Source organism: Marmota monax, unplaced genomic scaffold (genome assembly GCF_021218885.2).
Source record: "Marmota monax isolate L192 unplaced genomic scaffold, Marmota_monax_Labrador192_F-V1.1 WCK01_AAM20220418_F8-fsc00099, whole genome shotgun sequence".
Lineage (NCBI taxonomy): Eukaryota > Metazoa > Chordata > Mammalia > Rodentia > Sciuridae > Marmota > Marmota monax.
This window is the reverse complement of record NW_026692126.1, coordinates 6578547-6604961: the sequence shown is the minus strand read 5'-3', so window position 1 is coordinate 6604961 and position 26415 is coordinate 6578547. Positions and strand designations below refer to the sequence as shown.

The 26415-nt window shown below is 31.8% G+C and overlaps 1 protein-coding gene across 5 annotated transcripts in view; it reads right to left on the bottom strand.

The window, feature by feature from the left end:
* The window catches only part of Dennd1b (DENN domain containing 1B), a 274353-nt gene that overhangs the window by 123722 nt on the left and 124216 nt on the right, over positions 1 to 26415 (bottom strand). For 3 of the 5 annotated variants that reach the window (XM_058586068.1, XM_058586061.1, XM_046464878.1), the window contains exons 6-9: positions 23734 to 23803; positions 22965 to 23045; positions 18407 to 18460; positions 15599 to 15709 (exon numbers count right to left, since the gene is read on the bottom strand). In XM_058586068.1, the coding sequence (XP_058442051.1) occupies positions 15599 to 15709; positions 18407 to 18460; positions 22965 to 23045; positions 23734 to 23803 (316 nt within the window). Of the gene's footprint in view, positions 1 to 15598; positions 15710 to 18406; positions 18461 to 19896; positions 19957 to 22964; positions 23046 to 23733; positions 23804 to 26415 lie in introns of all 5 variants that reach the window. The other 2 variants (XM_058586056.1, XM_046464870.1) reach the window with 1 other exon arrangement.

Genomic DNA, 26415 nt, shown 5'->3' with positions numbered 1-26415 from the left:
AGAAGGAAATGAAAACGGGGTTGCTCTAACTCATTGTGTCAAATTCTCCTAGAGCTTTTAGGTACTTCCTGGTTGTAAATTAGGCATCTTTAAAGCTGTCCTAACTCTCTCCATCCCTTTGGCATAACCTGATGGGTCAGGAAAGTTTAGGTAGCTTTGAAAGTCAGCTAATTACTTAATTTCTCCATCTGCACACAGATGACTTTCAAAACAGCTCATTTTAAATCTTTAAAAAGGGAGGGGTACTATTCCTTTTTATTTTGAGAAAATAGTAATAGTGAAGCAGGAGGAAAAACAAATTCTCAAAATGATCTATAATGAGGCTGACTTATTTCACTGGCCACACCCGAAGTTCAGAATACCCTTCTAAATGCTACACAGAATACTTCCTCTATCCGTCAATGGTCACCCTTAAATGAAGTTATTCATTATTCACTAACAAGGCACAATTGTATCTGACTGGATTTTTTTAAGAGGATAGTTTCAGTGATCATAAGCAGAGTCAAAAAATTTCTGTCATGTCCAACATCTTGCAGGGGGTCATCCCTGATAATCAAGATCTATCAGGAGAGATCAGGAGAGAATAAAGCTTCACAGGACTTGACAACTTTCTAGATGTGGAAAATAAATGGCAAGGAGAGGTAGGAATATACAACAACCTCTCCCCAGCCCCAGTGTTTAGCCTAAGCAATGAGAATGAATTATTAAGACTAATATAACAAAAATGCCAGGCTTAGGATGAATCATAAAGAACTTGAGTATGCAAGTTCTGTTTACCAGGAGACATCCAAGTGGATATTTACAAAGTAGAAGCATATCAAAGGATTGGGATGTGGCTCACTGGTAGAGCAGTTGCCTCACCTGTGTAAGGCCCTAGGTTCACCCCCAACACCGGCCAAAAAGGAAAAAAAATATCCCCAATCCCCTATATGCCTCCAGTTGCATGCAAGAACAACATCATTTTAACAATTACTTTGTAGAAAGCATAACAAAGTTGTAAGTAAATTATAAGAAAGTAAGAATAAATTTACTAGGAAATCAAACACATTCATATATGTTATATAAAATTATAATCGAGTATACGAGCCAGGCTTGGTGGCACATGCCTGTAATCCCAGCAGTTTGGGAGGCTGAGACAAGAGGATCAACTTCAAGTTCAAAGCCAGCCTTAGCAACTTAGCAAGGAACTCATTGAGACTCTACCTCTAAAAAATATATAAAAAAGGATTGGAAATGTGGCTCAGTGGTTAAATGTGCTATGGGTTCAATTCCTGGTACAAAAAAAAAGTATATGACAGAAGAAAAATTAGGGTTCTGACATTAATAAGCTGTGTGGCCTCTGGCACATCTAACATAATAAGTTGTGAATTTCTTAATCTTTAAAATAAGAATTTATGCTAGATGATATGCAAGCATTGCCTTTCACAAGTCAAACATTCTTTAAATAAGATAAATTCAATTCTTACTTTTTTAGATACTTAGTAATACATATTTTCCCATTAAGTGGTTAACAGCCTATTTTAACTATAATTCAGATCTACCTTTAAAATACATCTAAAGATTACATCTCAGTGTTTGACAGTGCATTAGGTTAACTATGCACTTGGAAATATATTAATTCATTTGCTCAGTTCAACAAAAATTTTAAGGGCCTGCTTTGTGTTTTCATAAATTTCTTCCTAGGTAAAAGGAACACAATATTGAACAAAACAAAGTCCCTGTTTGTATGTGTTATGAAGAAGACAAATAATAAACAAGCAAAACATACATTGTAGGTTGAGCATACCTATTCCAAAAATCCAAAATCTGTAATTCCCCCACATCCAAAAAGTTTTGAATGTTAACATGACACCACAAATGGAAAATCCCTTAACTGAGCTCATGTGATGGACTCATATAGATGCACTAAAATATTGCATAAAACAACCTCCAGGCTATGTAAAAAGGGTATAGATGAAATATGAATGAACTTTGTATTTAGACATATGACTAAAGGTTTAAGGGGAAAAATCTTAGCTTGAAGTAGCATACGAATATTTTAAAACACATTAACTTTCATAAAGTATACTTGAAATATTGAACTGATATTGTCCCAAAGGAATGATTAATGGAAAATGAAAACATTGAGATCGAAATTTCTTATAGATTCCAATTATAAAATAAGTATATATGAGAACCATGTGATAACAAGACATATTCCATGCTTTCATAATTATCAAATAGATTTTACCATCATGTATAACTAAAAAGAACCAATGGGAAAAAAAAGATTCAAAACCTGGGGCCTATAAAATCTTCAGATTAAGAAACTTTGAAAACTAAGGTCAGCAATAGTGAATTTAGTTACAGAATAAAATGCACTTACAAATTTCAATCCTAGGCCACTTGGTTTAATAGCAGACTGACATTCATAATGACTGAAAATATTAATAATAATTTCAAATATTTATATATTATTTGCCATATGCCAGGCCATATTTTGACTATTTGAAGTATACAGATCTAATCCTCACAAAAATCTAATGAAAGAAGTACAACTATCTTTAATCCCATCTTACAGATCAGGACATGGAAGCAAAGTTAAAACAACTGCCTGAGATCATATATCCTATAAGGAGTAAAGTACAATTAAGTTTGAAACCAAAGTTCTCCTCTTTTGTAATATTCTGTTGTGATCTGTTCCTTTTTCTTGAAGTTAAACTCCACATATTAGAGTCAATTAGCCTAATAACAAAAAACTAAGCAGTGTTTTAAACATTAAGTAGGCATGTGCTTTGTGGAGGCAAAAAACACATCCATCAGATTCCCAGGGAGACAGCAGAAAAATGACTCATCAAATGTAATGACCACAATGGAAAATATAAAAATTCCTAACTGACACACTTTAGAGGGAAAAATTTCATATTGACACATTGCCAGTCCCATTATTCTGGTCTCTGTATCACCTGGCCAGATTGTACCTTATTCTTATTCTTGTATTCTTATTCTTAGGTAGAAATCCTACTCATTGCAACTAGAATTCTATGTGAGTTACTGAGAGGCAGATTTATATTGCCCCAAAATGTATTTATGCATAAAAGAAGAAATACGTATGTTAGAGATGTCATCTGACTTTTAACTGAAGCAATAGTTCATTCATAACTTTAAGCACTATAAATAACTACAAGTATACAGATTAAACTGCTAGAGATAGTAATGTGATAAATTCCGCCTGGAATGAAAAGAAAAATACTAGAAACTATAAAGAAGGCATCTGTTGAAACACATTTATTTTATATTCACATTTTAAAGTTTAGGCCAAAAAAAAAAGTGTCAGTTCGATATCTGAAAACTACAATGTTATCCCAATTATAAAGTATTCTCACTTGAACAAAACTTTAATATTCAAATTAAGTGATAGTTATATTAAAGAAACAGCAACTTTAACAGTGAAAAAAAGTCAGTATTTGGTTGTGAATTTTTTAAATTTTATTTTAGAGCTGTTTCAGGTTCAAAGAAAATCTGAGCAAAATGTTCAGATATTGACCATATATACTCCCCTACTCTCACTGTTGCATATCTTTCCCAATTATCAATATTCCTCACTCGGGTGGCACACCATATAGTTGATAAACCTACACTGACACATCATTAATACCTAAGTCCACAGTTTACATTTGAATTCTCTCTTGTATTACTTAATCTGTTTACATGTACTTATTTATAGTGCTTAAATTTCTGTCAGTGGGTATAAACAAATTTATAATGATATGCATCTACCATAATACTATCAATAAAATCCTTCGTGAACTATTTTGAGTATAAAAGTAACAAAACAGGTACAAGAACTATGCAAGAAAAACTGCAAAACTCTTTTTTAAAAAATGAAATAACTAAGTTAAAGGAGAGAGAGTAAACGTTCATGGATAGGAAGACCCAATATTTCAAGATATTAGTTCTTCCCAAATTCATCTATAAACTCAATGCAATCTCAATCAAAATTTCAGGAAGTAATTATGTAGATACATACAAGCTAATTCTAGAGTTTATACGGAAAGGCAAAGGACACAGAATAGCCAAAAGAATTCTGAAGAACAAAGCTGGAGATGGACACTGACTTCAAAATTTACCATAAAGCTACAGTAATTAAGGCAGTATTGTGTTTGTTTAAAGAAAAAAAATAGACAAGTAGATCTATTAAACAGAACAGAGAGTTCAGAAATAGTCACATGTGAATATAATCAACTGATCTTTGACAAAGAAGCAAAGATAATACAATAGAGAAAAGACAGTCTTGTCAACAAATTGTGTGAGGAAAACCTAGATATTCACAAGGCCAAAAAAAAATGTAGATATAGACCTTATACCCCTAACAAAAATCTAATTCAATATCGATCACAGACTTAAAATGTAAAATTATAAAATGCAAGAAGATAACATAGATGCATAATGTATCATAATGAATCCCATTATCATGCATAATTATAATATATATATACCAATTGAAAATCCAGAAGATATAACATTTTGAGGAAAATCGATATGACCTAGGGCCTGACTTTTTAGTTATGACACCAAAGGCATGTTCCATAAAGGAAAGAATTGATAAGCTAGATTTCATTAAATTAAAATTTTTAGTCAAGGACACAATCAATGCAACAAAATCAAAGGGCTCAGACTGAGGAAAAACACTTGCAAAAGACATATCTAATAAAGGATGTTATCCTAAGTAAACAAAGTACTCTTAAAATTCAGCACTAAGAAAACAACTCAAAAAAAAAAAGGCTGAAAACCTTACCACACACCTCATCAAAGAAGATATACATATGACAAATAAGTATATGAAAAGATATCACATGTCATATGTCATCAGGGAAATACAAATTAAAACAATGAGATACCACTATTTACCCATTAGAATGGCCCCAACCCAAAACACTGATGAGGATTTGGACCAACAGTAACTCTCATTCATTTCTGATGGGAACGCAAAATATGCACAGCCACTTTGGAAGACAGTATGGTGATTTTTTTTTTTTTTACAAATTTTTAAAAGAAAATGTTATTTTCTGTTTCATTATTTTCCTTTATTTTATTAGATGGTACTTTAGTCCATTTAGGCAGCTTTCACAATCTACCTGAGACTGGATAATTTATAAGTAATAGAAATTTATTTTTCTTTGTTCTAGAGGTGGGAAAGTCTAAGATCAAGGTGCTGGTGGATTCATTGTCCAGTGAGGGCTCATTGTCTGCTCCACAGATGACACCTTGTTACTGTGTCCTCACATGGTAGGAGGAGGCAAAGAGCTTCCTTGTACCTCTTTTATAAGGTCATTATTCCCGTTCATGATGGCTCTGCCCTCAATTTAGTCACTTCCTAATGGTCTCATCTCTTAATACTATTGTATTGGCAATTACATTTCAAAATAAGAATTGGAGGGGTGAGATATTTAGGCCACACTAGATAGTAAATTCAGATACTTCATTCCTAAAACTCCATTCCTTTTTCCATCATACCCAAATCCTTTGGAAAGTTCTAATAATCACATATTTGGTCATTGGCTTATTCTAGCCAAATGATTTGAAATTTTTCTTATTTGTTTTCTTCCTTCATATATTCATTATTTCATTAATTATAGAGCTAGAGAAATTGAGGCAAGGCTGGACCAACTGCCAATTATCACACAGCTAGTAAGTGAGGCACCAAATGTTATTGGTACTGGGGACAGGGTAATGAACAAAATAAACAAACCTCTCTATAGCTATTACTGTCACATGAAACTCTTCTCATCTCATTGTATTTCCATAGCTCTCACAATATACATAAGTGCCAACACCATCAAACACATTCCCTCTCCTATATGAATTTTCCTTATTACTAAATATGTTCTTTCTAGTTCCTACTTACAATCGATTCAATAGAAGTTTTGTTTTTCTTGTGGAAAGCCCACTTACTTCTTTACCAAAATTAATAAGTCTAACACTACAACATTCCTTAAATCTACCTCACAACTACCTAGGCTACATTCTTATTCAATTTCTTCATTTTTTAGATAAGAAAGTTTATGATATAAGAAAGTAAATGGCTTATATGAGGTTACCTGGTATGTAGTTCATGGAATAAGAAATTAAATGGCTTATATGAGGTCACCAGGATCGAAACAAAAATCTGATTTTAGAAGACAATCACATTATTACCATATTTGCAGACAACATTTCAAATAACCAAAAAAATAAATAAAACTAACTGAAGCTACTTTTTAACCATTACATATATCCCAAAACCACAATTTAAAATATCTCTTGCCAGAAACAAAACAAAACTGACTACAAGCTACAAGGAACTGAAAAAAAGATAAGCACAAAGGCGAATAATTCCAAAGGAACTTCCAAATATTTATAAATGGGGTTAATAAATCTAATAATTTATAAATAACATTTAAGAATAATTATATATAATTTACTATATTAACATTAAACTGTTGTTATAAAATTCCCTTATATATGCTTAATATACATATTTAACATGTGTATCATATATGTGTAAGTATATACATCAACCTATAAACACATATATGTAGGTATATGTGTGTGTACAGTGCACAGATACACAGGTCTAAATTCACAGGTAGCAAATGACATTAATCCCTGTCCCCTTATAAAGCAGATACTAAATACTTGGTAAAGAATAGTCCTTCTGCATGTCATTCTACACATTTCCTTTCCTGAGTGACAGCAGCTTCCCTTGTTTGTTTTGTTAGGGCAGTGAGACAAGTCCTATGAATAGCTTCTATTCAGGTCTATGAACAGCTTCCCCAGCATTCCTCATGTGACTTTCCAGTAAGGCTTGAAAACATGGCATCTCTCTGTGGGCAGGTCTCCTTGGCACCCCAAAGGACAGATTTTCAGCAAATTCTGCCAGAATATCACCATAGAAACTATCTACTATCTAATGAGGCATGGTAAGAATACTTCATCAGGGCCTCTGGATCTCAGATGCTATTTCTGAGGAGCCATTTCACAGTTTTAAAACTAATAACTGCTTTAAATCTGCTATTCTTATATTTTTAGCGTTATCTATTTCTTATCAGCTCATCCCTCTTTACTGAATCCCATTATAATAGTTTTTAATTCTTTATGCTAAACTTTCTATGTTCAAATTACCACATAGTATCTGTCTCCTGATTGGACCCAGAATGATGCACAGGCAGAGACTTCATCATCTTACCTGTAGAATGCTACCTGGCATGAGTTCAGTGACCCATAATGAGGAAGATCCAATGAATAAACAAATGAACTTTCCACAGGGAAAAAGCAGTTAATTTTATACTTAGTAGTATATAAAGACCAAAAAATGTCAAAACAAGTCCTGAGCAAGAAACAATATTGCAAAAGAAATTCATGGAAGTAAAAAACAAGTGTACATGCACTGATAACTTCTACCCCCAAGGCATTCTGATTTTAGCATAGACCTTAAATTGAAATTCTCTGCAGAAAAGATAAGCACAAATCTTTAAAATTGAAATTCTCAATAGAAAACATAAATGTAAATCTGTTTTATAAAAACGAAAGTCCAAACCTTCATGAAAATTAGTCTCCAATTTAAAAACGATAGTCTTTAACTTTTTAAAAGATTAAGATCTAATAGGAGATCAACATGTGATGGTCATCATTATACAAAATACATGTATGAAGGCTTGAATTGGGTGTCAACATACCTTATATACAAACAGAGATATGAAAAATTGTGGTATATATGTATATTAAGAATTATGGGCTGGAGATGTGGCTCAAGCAGTAGCACGCTCACCTGGCATGTGAGGGGAGCTGGGTTCCATCCTCAGCACCACATAAAAATAAAATAAAGATGTTGTGTCCACTGAAAACTAAAAAATAAATATTAAAAAATTCGCTCTCTTTCTCACTCTCTTTTTAAAAAAAAATGAAAAAGAATTATAATGCAAAAAAGTACATGTATAATGGCATAAATTGACACGAACATACTTTATAGAGAGAGATACGAAAAACTGTGCTAAAAATAATAATAATAAAATCAATTTAAAAAAGAGATCAACAAATTCACTAATGATTTCAATTTGAGAAAGCTATAGTAGTTCATAGATGCAAGATGTAATAAGAGTTACTCATAACTACTAGGCTTCTACAAAGAAATTTGTATTTCAAAAAAATTTCAAAGGCATGGAGGTAAGAGCATTCAAAATACACTTAAGCAAAGAAAAAACTGCCATTTTATGCATTCACTCAAAAATTTCTTTGTTAAAAGTCAGTTATGTATCTTTACTCTCCTAAGAGCTAAATATACTGTAGTGACTGAATCTGATAAAAAATCTGCCCTGAGGAGTTTATTATCTAGAGATCATAGTAGACTACAATAAATAGTGAGAGAATTTAGGAGAAAAGTCTGGGGTCAGAGAACAGATAGTTTTTAATGCCAGATTAAGAAGTATTAAATAAATAGGAGGGGTTTTTTATTCTGAAGTATTAAGTAATTACAAATAGAATTAATTTAATAGGTGATAAAATGGGAGCTACAAATAGAAGATAAGTGCCACTACTAAAAAAGCAGTGTTAAAATGGGAGAACTGTGAAGATGTAAAAACAGTACACTACAGTAATGCAGCCACTTCAATGTTTCTGGCAGCGCAATTAACAATTGCTAAACTGTGGAAGCAACCTAGATGCTGTTCAATAGATGAATGGATAAAGAAACTGTGGTACATATACACAATGGAATATTACTCAGCATTAAAAGAGAATAAAATTATGTCATTTGCAGATAAATGGATGGAGTTAGCGAATATCATGCTAAGCGAAATAAGCCTCTCAAAAAACCAATGGCTGAATGTTTTCTCTGATAAGTGAATTGTAATCCACATGGGGTGGGGTGCATGGGATAAGTGGAGGAACTCTGGATGGGCCAATGGGGAGCGGGGAAGGGGGAAAAGAGGTAGGAAAGACAATGGAATGAGATGGACATCATTACCCTAGGTACATGTATGATTACATGAATGGTGTGACTTTACTTCATGCACAACCAGAGCAGTGAAAAGTTCTGCTCTATTTGTGTACAATGAACTGAAGAGATTTCTGTTGTCATGTATAACTGATTAGAATAAATAAATAAATAAATAGATAGATAGATAAAGCAAGCAATACTGAAATACTAAAAAAGAGAGGGGAAAAGGTAGCAATGTAAGATATTAATGGACAGTTAACTAAACTGGCAAAGACAAACTGAAGCTTGTTAAGCAGAGGGATGCAATATAGGTATAGAAGGTAAATATGCATTTGGTTTTATTAGACAGTCATTGTAAAAGGCAAAATTACATAAAGGATGAAAATACATATTTTGGCATTAGAACTGGCTTAGCCACATGTGGGGCTTGAGCAGCTTAAATCCTCATCTTTACCTGTCTACTGTGGATAACAACAGTATTTATTACACAGTTAGTGATAATTATGTTTGTTTAAATAAATTCTCATAAAGGTGACTGATAGTATACACTGTCACATATAGACAATACTTATGACTATAATCATTGTCATAATTTTATGTAAATTGAGATAATGCTAGTATTCAGTATATATGATCTAAAAAGATATTCATAGAAAGTGATAGTTGCCTAAACTAAGAACAGTGGACAACTGTAATGGAGAACAGGGATCAGAGAAGAAAGCTTTAAGAATATAATCTATAGGACTTGGACAGGGAAGATCGAAGAGAAGGAGGGGACCCCCAAATTATCACTGTATAGTAGGAGAAAGAGATGGTGGGAAAAAATGGTGAGCTTCTTTTCTCAATGTTGAGTGAAATATCCAGGATGAGTTAAACTATAGCTCAAATCTAAGGCTGTTCCTCAGAAGAAGAAAAAAAAAAAAAAACACTTGCAGAACCGCAAAATGAAAAGAATCTATAGTGTGTAAAAATATATAACATAGAAGATACATTTTTTAAAAAAAATAACCTGTCTTCAACAGTTTTATCAAAGAAACAAAACAATACATACAAATTTTCTCTTATTTAATGCTGATAATCACTAATAGCACAAAATTAAGTCATTGTTCTTTATAGAAAATTCTTAAGCTGAAATTGTCCAAGGCCACTCTGGTGATTTGTTACGAGAACAAAACTTACAGAACCTAGGGGAGCAACAATTTAATACACCTCTGAGGCAATTCCATAATTGTTTTACTAAAAATTCTTCTTTGTGAATTAAAAGCCAATTGTTCACTTTTAAAAGACAAATGGACTAAACTCTAAGCCAGAAACATATGTGATTAATTCCATGAAAACAGAGCTCTTAGCTCCAAGAGAACTGCAAGTTAGAAATACTTCTAGTTTTCCTTTGAGACCTCCTCCAAATAACCTCCACACATCCCTACCTAAAAGGCATTTCATGATGACATCAACATGCCCATTTCAACACTGCAGTCAGTCATACCACAATGCTCACAACAGCAGTGTACATATCAGACAATGCAATGATAAGCAGAATTATTACCTAGAGTTTCAGCTGATATAACTGGGTAGAATTCACAATCTAAAAATTGTTCCTAAAATATCTTTCCCTGAAAGGTTCTGATAATAATTTTTTAAAAATATTTATTTTTTAGTTATAGTGGGACACAATACGTTTATTTCACTTATTTATTTTTATGTGGTGCTGAGGATCGAACCCAGGGTCTCACACATGCAAGGCAATCACTCTACCACTAAGCCACAACCTCAGCCCAATAACAATTTTTAACTGCACCACTCCTTAAAGCCTTAAGAACACAAAGGTCAAAAAGCACTCTTCAAGAACCTTAAGAAACAAGTAGGCCTGCATACTCTTTGTTCTTCTGCCAACAATCTCTGAGGTTCAGGTTTCAGACTAAATGCTGATACAGGTGGTACCATTAATAGACAAATCAAGAATATGTACAATCCAGATGGAGAGGTTAAAATCCTCTGGACTCCTCTTTAGTCAAACTAAACATATAAAATCTATGTTTTAAGAGCTGATTTTCTGGGGAATCACAAGATTTCCTTTTGTGTATGCCCTTGATAGAATTAATGAGAAAGGGAGAGAAAAGCATATGCTTAAATGCCTGGGGGCAACTATAACAAAGGAAGAAATTACAGTTTATTAATGCAATTCCAACACTCACAGCATATTGCTTGCTCTAAAGAGTCTAGAAAGAAAAGGCACTGCACAATCAAATCTCTGTAACTAACATGCTTACAGACTTTAAGATGGTAATATTTACCAACTAAATATTGGTCCAAATAGTAGCTAACACTTAGACATCTGCTTTAAAGAGAAGCATCCCTTCCACCTGCTTCTACAGGCCACAAAGATACACTCTAGTTAACATATTACTGACAGGATGATGAGAAAGCTCCTGTCAGATGCTGGCCAGCCGGGTGTTTGAGACAAAATGCACAGCCCCAGCTGACTAGTTAGAGAAAGTCTGGTGTGGTACAATTATAGAGGCATATGACAAGGCTTCATGCCTGACTGATTTGAGAATGGATGACATGACTTTAAACAGCAGTCCTCCCTACCTATGGTCACAAAACAGCAATAAGTCAACTGATACAACCTTGTAATACCATTATTTATTCCTTTGCTTTGAATATATGAGAGTCTGAGAGGATATTCTGCTAGTCTACCAAGATTCACTTGGGGCTTAAACATCTAAGGCCTGCCTACAGCATGCATAAAATCAATTTTCTAGTTCAAGATTATTGCAAACCATTTCATGTATACTTATTAATGTATAAATCAAAGAATAAAAACAAAATTGATGATGTCCCTGTTTATTAAACTCAAACATGTAAAAATATAATAATTAATCCTAACACAATACACACTTGAATAAATGGGAGGAAAACCTGTTAAAATCTTCAAGACATAATAACAGTCTTGATATTTTTGCTTATATATCTTAAAACTAAATATTTTTATTTTAAATTTTATCTTTCAAAAAAAGTTAAAACTAATCATTCTTAATTACAAATAGCATCTGAAGAAAGGGTCCCCTTAAGTTAGTTGATTCCCCACCACTGTATTGCCATGAAAAAAAAAAAAAAAAACTACAGCAAGCTATAGTTTGACAAACATCACTTTAACATAATCAGAAAAATGTTATGGTTTTCAAGAGTAAACAACCAAGGCAAACAAACTGTTAAAATAATAGAATTGTGAATGTTAAGACACTTTAACTTATATGGGTTCTTATAATAATTGAGATTTTTGGCTATATATATTTAAAAGATGATCAAGGGGTGAAAAAATGTTTTCATTAATACTAAGTAAGTTATAGTTCCTATGGTATGTAAAAATACAAGAATGTAAAAAATCTTAAAATCAAGTCAATTATTTAGTGATAATTCTTTCTTTGGATATTTCAGCGATTTCATTAAGTTTTTCTTAAAAAATACTTTATCTCTAATTTATATCATGATATTAATCCTTCATCTTAAATTTTACTATCCATGGAAGTTATAGCACATATATTTATAGGTACTATATATATCAGAGAATTGGTCAAGATATATTCAAGTAAAGCAGCTTCTCCCACATTACAAGGGTAAGAAGATCATGAAAAGCAAATTGAATTATATTTATTTTATCAGTTCAACTGCCCCAGAGAATGATCCAAAACAAAGCTGGTAACTTACAGGTGACATCACCCAAAAGTTTTTAAGAACTGTCATAAACTGCTGATATTAAGTTGACCTTGAACATAGGAAACAACTCCCTACATAATACCAACCTTTAAAACAATACGTTTTAGTAAAATATTAAATTAAAGGATAGGCATGTTAATTTTTGCTCTAAACTACAAATCTAGGCTGTTATAAAACTACAGTTAAGGGCTGGGGATGTGTCTCAACCGGTAGCGCGCTAGCCTGGCATGTGTGTGGCCCGGGTTCGATCCTCAGCACCACATACAAAACAAAGATGTTGTATCTGCCGAAAACTAAAAAATAAATATTAAAATTCTCTCTCTCTCTCTCTCTCTCTCTCTCTCTCTCTCAAAAAAAAAAAAAACTAAACATTGAACATTTATCCTACATAGACACAATCTTAAGCACTTCAATTATGTGTTTGTGTCCATTAATTCTTATAGCAACCCTATGAGATTAAGATTGCAATTACTCTTGAAGAAACCAAGTCAGAAAGGTTACACATCCTCTAAGAGAGGGATAAAAATTAAAATAAAACCAAATATTTTCAAAAACACGTGTTCAGATTTATTCCTACTGTGTTCTAAATGCAGCAGCTTACACTCCATTCACATAGCTTATTTTCCTCAGATCTCTGCCTAAGTTCTATCTCACTGAAGAGGCATTCCCTCCCACAACTACCTTATATAAAACCAAAACCTGGCTCTTGCCTTATCCTCTGTACAGGCACACTCACTTTATCCTTTAACAAATAGCACTCAGCATTGTATGACATAACAACTATTTATTTGTTCATTTGTTTATCTGTTTCACAACAGTCGGATATAAGCACCAAGATTGCTTGAACTTTGTTTTGCTTTCTGTTGAATTCTTAGTATGTAGGAAAATATCTGATGCATAATATGTGCCTAATAAATATTCATTGCATGAATTAATCCTAATACAAATTAGTTCTTATAAAGTTAATCCTATAAAACAATTTGTAAAATTATTTTAATCTTCATAAAATCAATATAAAAATATCCTTTATAATATTAATATCATGTTTAAAAATTAAGGAGGAAGAGGTGGACAGAGAATAAAGAATGGGTTTACTTCAGTGATAAGTGAAAAACAATAGAAACTCAAATAAATAAAATGTTATGGTTTAGATATGAGATAACCCCTGAATGCTCAAGTGTGAACCAATAAAGGAATGTTCAGAGGTCAAATGATTGGATTATGAGAGCTGTAACTTAATCAGTCAATTAATCCATTTGATGGGTTAATAATTTGAATGGATTCATGGGTGGTAACCGTAGACAGACAGGGCATGGGTGGAGGAAGTAGGTCACTGCTGGTGTGCTTTTGGGGATTATATTATCCATGATTTCTTGTTCTCAAGTGCTTTCTCACATACCTGCATTCATTCTCATTCTCACTCTCTCTCCCTCTCTCTCATTCTCTCTCTCTCTCTCTCTCTCTCTCTCTCTCTCTCTCTCTCTCTTTCTTTCTCTGTCTCTTTCTCTCTCTCTCCTTCCTGGCTTCATGAACTGAGCATCTTTCCTCTACCATGCCCTCTGCCATGATGTTCTGCCTTACCTCAGGCCCTGAACTATGGAATCAGCAGCCAACCATGGACTGAACCTCTGAAGCAGTGAGTCAAAGTACCATGTGATTCAGACTGAACATCTCAACATGTTTTAAAGATGTATAAGAAAAATATGACCTACATTACAACTGACCAGTACTTACTCTCTGATACTACCTCATCACTTTTTCACATTTACTCCTTTATATGCTTACATTTTTCAACATGTACAATGTATTTCAATTTGGGGAAAAGTGAGTTTATCAATATTAAATATTTAAAATCTCAAAATTTTACTTTTTCAATTGTAAAGCAAAATAAATAAGCCAAGACAGAATTAGGAAACCTAGTTTCTCATTAATTATTTCTAGTTTTTTGGCCTTGGGATGACCATTTAATGTCTCTGAAAATACCTTTCTCATTATTAAATACTAAACAGATATCCCAAAGAAATAAAGAAATCCTAACCCTCATTCTACTTTTAGGTGCTAAAATATTATAAAATTTTTATTTCTACTTTAGGAAAATAAAATATTAAAATTATGGTTTTATTTATTATCAAGTAAACAAATATGTGCAGAAGCAAACTCATGCAGTATTGAATAATGGTTTTTAATATCTTACAGATTACTCAAAACTTTAAGTTTGTATTAACTAAAAAGTTGAAAAAAACATATTTTTATGCTTAATGCAGAATAAATTATGAAAACTAGTAAAATACATTTAAAATTTTTTCTGTGACCCAAGAAAATCCTCCTATTCTCACAGCCTTTACCACAGTAATGAAGACCTTCCAAAAGAACATTTTAGTGAGTGTCATAAAACCTGTGATTTATAAAAAATGCTACTTTGACTTTTAAGTTATTATCAGTCTGAAGAGCTCCTCCAAACCAGAACTATTATAGAATCTACTCCCAAACCACTACTTGGCAACAAAGATGAATCTACCTATTACCAGGTTAGGGTAGCAGCTATTATCATGGCCCCTTGATTTCTTTCAAGTAGCTCCAATGGAAAAAGCTATAAGTGAATAATAAAGATCTCATAATAGCTCTTAAGAATTCTTTATGTGGTAGAAGGTACTAAAATGAACTGTGGAGAGTTAAAAAGAGGAAAAAAAACTCTCATCTCCTGATAAGAAAAAATAATTAACCTGATTTAATGCATCTGAGAAAGCCTTCTATAAATCAGACTTTTTTACTTCAAGAGCCAGATTAAAACCATATATAAAAAAGTATGTAGATATTGTCTTATAAGTACACATAACACATTTCTAAATCTGCAGAGGTTTTTAGGTCTTTTTGTGAAACACTCAATACATGCTATTTAAAAGGAAAGTGTGAAGTACTTACAGTGCTTAATTTGCTAGAGGTAATAATGATGCGCCTTTCGTGCAGCATACTGGCATACAGTTGCAGCATATTGTTCACATCCACAGCAACAAAATATTCTGTAAGATTTCTCTGTACAAGTGAAAAATAATTCTCAAGTTACAGCTTATGGTGAATATGAAGAAAAACATTTTATACTTTTATCAAAAAGTCTTAAAGTTCAAAGGATGTTGTTATTAAAAGTGGCATTCATTAAAATAATTAAATTTAATACTATTCTGCTGCTACATGAAGCATGCAATATTCCATTATTATTGGAAGCATAACCCTCTCCACAAAAGTGTTTCTCAGAGGGTGATCAGAGGGTCGCATATTTCCCAGCCTCCCTCCCCCAACACCAAGTATTTGAAAAGAAGCTGATTTCCTGGGCCCCCACAAAACTACTGAATTATTATCTTCAGAGTATGGTCCCAAGAAACTGCTGTTTAAACATATACTCCTGATGATTCTTACAGACAGTGATTTTTGAAAAACCACTGTTCCAGAATTCTCTGAGTCTTCTCATGTTTGTCATTCACTCTGCAGGCAAAAATCACTGTCCAATACACAAGACAACCAAAGGATAAGATGGATTTATAAGAAGTCCTTGATTCTTTATTAAGGAATATCCTTTGTTTATACCACATGTCAGGCTTGCTTTATACCACTATAACCAAATGTATTTGGTGATATCCTAAATTGATTCCTTGATTTAACACTCTTATAAGATGTATCCTACATAAGAACAAAATTGGGACAAATTACATTGATTTTCAGATTCTCTCCTTGAAATTACTATTAGCTTTCTGTAATCAAATTTAAGCATATCAGAAAGCAATAAAGTAATGAAGAAACTGATTAAGATATGATAATAAATTGAAACTGTACTACCAGGTGGACTATGACCTGGAAGAATGAAACTTAGTTGGGCAAAAAGAAAAGAAATCCTGCTTTTTTTTTTTCAGTTTTGAAAAGACAGAAACTTTATCAGAATAAACTGGTAGTCAGAGAAGAACATATCAGTAAAGACTATATATCAGTTAGTGATGTTGAATTGATGGGGAGAGATCCATTTCCTGTTTTAATTAAGGCCCACTTCACCTTCCACTTGAACACTGCATATACAAAGTTACATTCACAACATTAAATATTAATATTTTCCTATAATTTTAAAGATAGATATCTTTAGATAGGGAATTATTTCACAACACAGAATGCTTCTTGATATTTCTGTCCTTTGTTTGTTTGTTTCCCCCTAAACAAGACTTTTTTGCTAAATAAAATGTGTTAAGGGAGATTTTAAAAACTTTTATTCTCAGTGGCATTTCATTAGAATGTTTAATTCTCTAAAACTTTCAAAGTAATAGTCTTTAAAAATCCATGGTATTTGTTAATTGAAGCTATTAGTTGTCTGTTGGTAAATGTAAGAGAAAGGTGGAGAGGATAGAAGGTAGAAGAGAGTTACTTTGACTTTGTATTAGAAACTCTGCTGTGAAGGGGCCACAACCACATAAGCCAAGATATAGTCAGTTGTCCATGAGGTACATATAGGAGGATGCCCTGTGCACAAGGTGCAGAGGTCAAGACCCCACTATCTGTGATGGGCCTTGACACTTGAGGATCTATCTCAGGCCCATAGTAAGTGAAATAATGCTAAGTCTTTTCATAGGGGTTGTCTAAAAAAATCATTTTAAATAGGGTTTCCCAGGATTCACCTCTACTAGAAACAGTTTTGATTAGATATTCTATTTTGAGTATTAGAATATTTACACTTGCCTTCTTTATTTTCACTCAGTAGGTTTGAAAACATTTGAAAAAAGAGTAGAATTCTTAGGTAAATAATAAGTGTATTTGAACATATTTTTTCCAATTGATTTTCCCTTGACTTTTGATTGAATTATTTAGATTCAGTTCAACTTTCCAAGAGAAACTGAAGAAAAAGTATATAAGGGAATATTTTATTTTCATAGTTATTTAAAAAAGCAAAAAATATTTGTTATTTCCACTTACCCGTATAAACTTTTTCATAAAACATTAATTTGTGACATTATAGAAACACAGACTATTTCTACTATTTAAGAGGCTCTTAAATAAAAAATTATTTAACAATATTTTTTTCACACAAGCAGTTAAGGCCAAAAAGAGTACATTACCAAAGATTTTTTACACATATACACACACCTCAACTTGATTCAGGGAAGCTCAGGACCTAACTGAATATGTAAGACCCAACCTAAGTGTTCTAAATGACGAAATACTTTCCCTCATATCATTTTTCTTAATTTTCTTTATCAACAATATATTAATTTGAACTCTTATTAAAATGCAAAATTAATTCATTTTTCCAATTTCTTATAATACTCTTCAAGCTTCATGAAATATATATTACTTTAAAATAAAACCAGGAAATCGAGTATAGGACACTTAGATTAGGACAGAGTCATAGACAAGAAATCTAAAATGCAGTCGTCAGTTCATTAAAGTAGCCATCTCCTGAGACACTTTCTCAGCTTTGTATAGGGAAGCAGAACCTAACAGAATGTTCATAACTATTCCTCAGATAATTTTTCCCAATTTTCTTTATCAAGGACATATTAAGAAAGGTATAACAGGGCAGATGCATAAAGAGGAAAAGAATACAACACCATTATTGTTTATCTCTTCATTATTTCTCACAAATACAGACAGTTATAATGTATCTTATTTCTCTATGCAGGAATCCATAAGAGTGAGACCAAAATAAATAAAATTTGTAATATAAGTAATAAAAGTAAAAAACAGAAAACTTACACTCTCAGGTATTGTTGGGAGTCCAGTTACATCAGGGGCAATGAAGTAGGAATGCTAATCAGTAAAAATAAATCATGTAAGAAAAGAATTAAATTTTGCGATTAAAAATAAGAAAATAGTTTAATTAATAAATGTCATGGGGGCTGACACTCAAGATTTGTTGAATTTAAGAAACTCTTAAATGAAAGAGCAGGTTTATATAAATTTAACAATGACTTTTCAGTTAAGGCCAAAAAGAGTATATTACCAAAGATTTTATACACATATACACATACCTCAACTTGATTCAGGGAAATTCAGGACCTAACTGAATGTGTAAGATCCTACCTACATGTTCTAAATGAAGAAATACTTTCCCTCATATCATTTTTCTTAATTTCTTTATCAACAACATATTAAGAAATGTATAACAGAACAAATAAAAAGGAAAAAGACATAACACCATTATTCCTTATTTCTTCATTATTTCTCACAAATGCAGATATACCCATAATTATACTATTCTTCTATGCAGGAATCCATAATGTAAGTAAAAAAGTAGAGAACAAAAAAATTATACACACACACATATACACCTGTATGTATGTGTGTGTGTGTGTGTGTGTGTGTGTGTGTGTGTGTGTATATATATATATATATATATAATTACTAGTATATATTCTTAAAACATATCTAATTTAGGTAGACTAGAGAAATAAAGCTTCTCCTCCCAAAAATATGTCAAAATATATTAAAATTCCAGAGTTTATAAGCTAAGTCACAATAAATCTCTTTGTAAAACACAGTTATTAAATGCTTAAATCTTAAAAATATAGTTGCTCATCACAAAATGACCTTCACACACCAAGTGAACAAGAATCAAATGCTACAATGTACCAAACAATACAATAGCTCACTGAAATATTTACATACAAAACATAGTATATATGCCTTCATATTTCCCACAATATCTACAAATATTTATAAAATCAAAGTGCAACTTAATCACCAAAAACTGTTTTATTTTCTGTTCATATTAAGCTCCAAATTATTTTAATATCTTGATTTAGTATCATCTTTAAAATTAAAGACTCAGAAACTTTTCTAGGCAGTATTAAAGCACAATTAAACTAGAGAGAACAAGGCTGGTTAACACAGTCATAATGTATCATTTTCCATGGTGGAAAAATAATCTGAGATAAACCACAAGATAATCTTGTGACAAAAATTTCATGCTGTGAATGTGCTTTAAAACTGCTTTTTCTGAAGATGGAGAACATGCATATTTGGTCTCTATTAATTTTATTTGGATAGGTTTTCAATAACTACATTTGATAAGACCATGGTTTAAAAGATAGTATAAACAGAAAATATATTCGAAATGATTATTTTTTAAAGAGTCAGTCTACCATTTCCCATAGGACTGAGGTGAATTTTAAAGGCAGAGAAAAAGAAGCAACTTTTTTCCCAATTTCATAATGATTTTTAGAAGCCAATGTCTTTCAACTCACCGGTATTAGTGAGAGCTGATCTTTCAATACTTGCTCACTGGCAATAAATATTTCTTGATTCTTATAATACATAAGAAAAAATGAATATAGGGGAAACTTATGTAAAAGTGTTTTTGAGAGAAACTCATGCAGCCACATTATCCATTGATTATAAGTGTTATTTTAAATGCTGATTTGGTAATTCTATGCTAGAAAAAATCCTAAAGAAAGTATTTTTATATTGTGAGAGTAGAGAACACTATGGTTATTTAATGATTTTTGAAACACAGTTTCAAAAAAATCAATTTTTAGACATTTAACATCTCATAAAATCTGATATTCTAGTGACCACTAACCCACTTTCAAGAAAACTTCCATGATCATAAATTTTTAATCTGGCAACATAAAACTAAAATCTCTACTAGTAGTTGAAGATAAATGTTCTAATCCCAAAATTGTCCCTCATTAGCAGTGTGTAACACTGGGTACATTCTGTTATTAGAAGCAAATGAAATTTAAACATAGGTAACAAGTTATTTTACCAAACACTTGAGACTAGGTGTAGAAAATGTGAAAGATATCATAGGCTATTCAAAGGTCTACCTTACCAAAATATATACAGAAAAAAATCTCAACATAAATAGCTATCAAGAAAATGCAAATCAAAACCAAAACGTGTTATCACCTCACCCCAGTTACAATGCTATTATCCAAAAGACAAAAAATAATAAGAGTTGTGGAGGGTATAAAGGGGAACTTTTATACATTGTTAGTGGAAACGTAAATTAGCACAACCATTATGGAAAACAGTATAGAGGTTCTTCAAAAAATTAAAAATAGAAATGCCATATGATTCAGTATCCCCACTACTAGGTGTCTGGCCATAAGAAGGGAAACCAGAATGTCTTCACTCCCAGGTTCAATGCATCATTGTTCATAACAGACCAGACATGGCATTAACCTCCCCATCTGACAATGAATGCATAGGTATTTTTAAATGATACATATATACAACAGAATATTCAGCAATAAGAAATGAAATTATGTCATTTGTGGCAACATGCATGAAAATAGAGCTTATTATCTTAAATGAAACAAGTCAGACACAGAAGGATATATAAGTGATTTAACTCATATTTGAAATCTAAAAATTTGTCATGGAAGCAGAGATTCCAAGTATAACTAAAAGATTCTGATTTCATTGTCATATAATCTACACATACACAACACTGCATCCCATAAATAGGTAAAATTATTATATGTCAATTAAAGGGAAATAAATTTTCATAACTCTTTAGCAAAGTGTCAGAATCACTTCAAACATAATACTTTCCAAGAAAGAGGAGCTCTTTTTGGAAAACCAACGATTATTCTTTGTTTTGCTTGCACTTTCTGCTGCCTTTCTGCTGTATTGCCACTAACCATACACACTGCATTCTTTTGGCTTTCATGACCTATGAGTGTGAATTTCTCCCCATCTGCTCTTTCCTCTATTTTTTCCACTGGATTTCTTTTCTTCGTCCTCACAGTCTAATTGGGCAATTAGACCTTAGCCTCTTCTCCATATTCTCTCTACAGTATATTCTTCACAAAGCTACAACTATCTCTGCTGATGACTCTCAAATTTGATTAAAAATATCCAGGGTCTTCTTGGCTTTCCATCCCCAGTCTCTTTCCACTTTGGCAGTATCCAACAAAAGATGATTCAGACACAAGGCAGCAGAGATCACAGGAAAGAAAGAACACGTTGAGGTGTGTGGCAAGAGCTTCACAAAGGTGGGAACTGAGCTAGTCTAAATATAGACAGTCTATAAATAAGATTCAGTGCAAAAGGAAAGCAAGACGTTCATTCAAGAAACTGGGCTAAACAATGTGACCACTGTAGGGACTGATTTAAAAAAAAATTGTGATACAGAACATGAAAAGTTAGAGTAAAATTAGGAATTGGATGGTCCAGAAAGCCTGGCCAAAAGTTCAAACAAATTCTGTATATAAAATGAGGAGTTGTTTTTCATTAGTGGACTTTACAAGGTTTAAGGTGGTTTAATTTGAAGAAAGAACGGGAAGGAAAGATTCTAGACTAAGGACAATCTGAAGTGCTTAACACCTGAATGAGGGTATGACAGTGAAAATGTAAAGAATGGAGTTAAGTAAGAAAAAAACTACTATTAAATTATAGTATAAATATAATTTTATCAGGCAAGGAGAAAGTTGTTACCAAAGAAAGAATAATAATAATAATGATTTCCTTATCTTGCAAAAACACAAAATACCTATTACTATCTATATTTCAAGTTACTTATCCTAGCAATTTTTCTTGCCTGGTAAAATTTTTTCTTGTTTGTTAATATGGAAGTTTACTATCATTGTGAAAGAAACAAATCAATATAAATAAAATTCAACCTTCAGTTTCACATGCCAAAGTAATGGAGAATATTAATGAAAATATCCACATTTTACTACCATGAACTTTGTTTTTAGTCTATTTTTAGATATAGATGGCACAGTTCATTAAAAAGTTTCAATAGTAAACAGGCTTGCTGTTTTGACAAACTCTAATGATACTTACATTATTTTGTGATTATATCAGAAGACATATTTCAGACTAAGGAAAGAACAAGAACTCTTCATCCAGTATTTTCATCCTGCATGTCATTTGTGGCAATGTCATTTTCTATTCTTATTAACAATTGTTTTCATTTTAGGGGACTAGTGATTTTATCTACACATATACACACACACATTTTGTATGTACTCCTTTATTTATACATGACTTTCACCTGAAGTATGAATGATCATCACAACCATTCAGTTCATCAGATCATCACAACCTCACAGTTATTTTCAGTTCAAAATATTTTTTAGTGCTTCAGTTTAATAACTACTAAAATACACAACTCAAATATATCAAGTTATGACAATTATAGCTCATCAAAAGACTCAAAATTATCACCTACTAATCTTAGTCCTATCGCTAAAGCTTCTCCAGAAGCAGAAGCATGGGTGACATGGTAAATAATTTTTTAAAGTAACATTGTTCTTAAATGAGAAACTGCTAAGATTTCTTAAAGCATTTAGTGATTACTTACCACACTCAAAGTGACGGGAGTGTTTGCCTTTGGTACTGGGTGGTTATAGAGTGATTTGAGCGTTTCATTCAAATCATTTTCCTGGAACAGAAAAAAATCAATTAATAAATGAAATAAAGCAAATACAATCAAAATTACTCTAGTACATTACTAGTAGGAATGTTAAATGATGTAGCCACTGTGGAAAATGGTAGGATGGTTCCTCAAAAACTGAAATACAGAATTACTGGATTACCCAGCATTAACCCCTCTAGGTATACACCAAGAAAAACTGAGTATAAGATTGAAAGATGTGTATTTGTACAACTGTCTTCATAAAAGCAAAGCCAAAAGGCAGATACAATCTGTGTCCACCAACAGTTGAATAAAATAACAGACTTCAGCATATATAGATATAATGGAAAGCCACCTTCAGTCTTTAAGAAGAAAGGAAATTCTGATGCATGGAACAACATGGGTATCTTGAATATAAGGATAAATATTGTGTGATTCCACTTACATGAAGTACATAGAATCATAGTGGCAGATATAGTACAATGGTCATTTTCAGGAAAGAGGATAGAAGGAAATGGGTAGTTAAAGTCTAATGGGTATTAAGTTTCAGATTGTCAATATAAAAACTTCTAGAGATGTCTAGAAATTGATGGATGTAGAATAATGTGGATATATTTAATGCCACAAAACTATATACTTACAATGGTTAAAATGATAACATTTTATGTTATGTATATTTTAACACAATAAAAATAAAATAAAAAATATAGCTTACCAGTTCCTTAGCCAAGTAATCTGCCAGAGTATTTAGAAGCTTGTAATATACTTCAAACCATGGCAAGTAACTATGACAAAACAAATTATTTTAAATGTGCATTTGTATATACACGTCCACATAAATATTTAAAATTTATAATCAGAAAAAGGCAGATTAAATAATCATTAAATTTATAATGTTTTGAGCAGACTGATCCTAAAGAACAGAAAAGAACTATACCTACATTCTGTTCTCTTTACTGCTTCAGAAAAATTTTACACATTATCCACTACTGGTTCTCATAAAACAAATCACAAATCAAAGATCTATTTGAAAAATTGCCCATTACATACTTTTTTAAATATCAACAGCATCTAAAATTAATCCTAGTTCATAGTAATAACTAAAATCACAGGATAAAAAATTAACCATTGTAAAGATAATATTATATAAAAACTAATGTTAAAAAGCCTTAAAAATAATATATAATTACAGTCATGTGTCATTTAATTACAGAAATACATTCTGAGATATGTGACCTTAGGCAATTTCCTTATGTGAGCACCACAGAATGTACTTATACTTGCTTGTCCTTACACAAGCAAGATGGCTTCAATGTCACTACTGTCCCAATCTTATGGGATCACCATTGTACGGGTGGTCTGCCATTGACCTTCACATTATTATGCATCACATAACTATATTTCTTTTTAAATATTACTACAAAGAAAAAATAATAGAATTATATGTTTACTCAGTTCTTCAGAAATGATGTTTAAGTAGGATGATAAATTTCAAAATAAATATTAATACAAATATCAGAAAGACTAATTTAAAAATTTCAAAAAGTAATAATTGTTTTTAGATACCAAAATCAAAAATGACTTTAAGTCATTCTAATTCATTTTACTAGATCAAACTGAAATTTTTTATGAAAGTTAAATACTAAATCCAAAAATCATCTGTATGCAATAAAATCTATATTATTATTAACAAATAAAAATACTAGTATATTTAAAATTGGTCCAAAGTTATTAATTTAACATTTATTACCATGTTTCATTTCCATATGGAAAAATAGTAAATCACAACAGTTTTGTTAATTATGAATTAACAAATACCCATTTTTTTTCTTCAAAGCATTAGTATAGTAAGCTACTTTTAAAGAGAAAACACTCTTATACTTCTACCAAACAATGGTCAGAGAAGAGAACATGCATAAAGCATATTAAAGATAAAATAATCAATGAACTAAGCTTAGACAAACAGTATTCTATTAGAATTTCCTCATAGAATATTTGCTTTCCTAGTGATGATGAATGATGCTTTTTGAACCATGAATAACCTAAAGTCATAACAAAAGAGGAACAGTTAGGCAAACTATAGTACTTTTACTCAGCAGAATAATACAAAATTCTTTAAGATAATTACAAATAGTAACTAAAAACATAGAAAGTGCCAATAATGTTTAAATATATTTATACAACTTGTTAAAACTAACAAACTTAATAATGCATTTATCTGTGCCATTTGGAAATACTGTTAAAATAGCAATAAATGAGTAAAAAGGGTATGAATTGATACGTACAAGGGAAACTTAAAAACCAGCAAGACAGTAGATGTTAAACCCACCTCTGCACATAGTATATTTCCAATTCACTTTACTACCATCTTCTTGAATGTAAATGAACAGTCCCACCACCCAATACTTGAAGAAATACAGACACAAATGCATTTTTGTAATGAACAAATATAAAAGGATCTCCAAATAAATATAGACTATGAAAACAGCAGAAGAGAATGTCAAAACTTTCCCTAATATCCTTAGGGGCAGAATAAAGAACAATATCTTATTAAACAAAACTAGATTTAAATTAAAAAGAAATGGAGGAAGAAATTATTATAGAACAAAAATAGAATTCTTGTTGGAAGTACTAAAAGCGCAAGAATTTTAAATCAATGGGAAGGTAGAAAGTACCATAAGAAAATCTCCCAGAAACTAGAATAAAGAGACAGATAGATAATAATGTTAAAACATCAGGGCATTATTAGTCTCATATATCATGTAGTTGGCAAGTAGCAGCTATTAAAAAAAAAAAAAGAAAAAAAGGGAAGAAGTGAAAGTTTCTTTCTTGAAAATGAATGAAAAATTTCGTAGAACTTCAGATCCAAGTTTCCTGATTAAAAGGGTGACTGAATAGCACAACAAATGAGCCAAACCAGAGCATCACCATGAAATTAAAGAAGAGGGATAGAAAAGTGACTAAGAGTTCCCAGTGACACAAAACAGGTAACATACAAAGGAGTCACGTTGAAACTATCACTGTACCTCTCAAAAGCAATGTCTTCAAAATACGAAGTTAAATTTCATGTTCAGAGAAACTATCTGCAAAGTATGACCATAGAATAATACCATTCTCAATTGTGTAAGGACTCAAAAATTCTCCTAAGCCATCCTCAACAAAATAAGGGCAATTAAGAGGGAAGAATGCAGGAAGATACAGAAAACAAGAACTCCAAGACCATGGGAGTATAGAGAAGTCCAAGGATAAGAATTGTCCAAAAGCCTAGAAAGCAACCACTCCAGACTGAAATGAAAACAAAAGCTTCCTAAAGAAATGCTGGAATAGGTGTTTGCAACAAGCATGCTGACAGCTTTGTGTGAGAATCTGAAAAAATTTGGAAAGGGATGTGACAAAT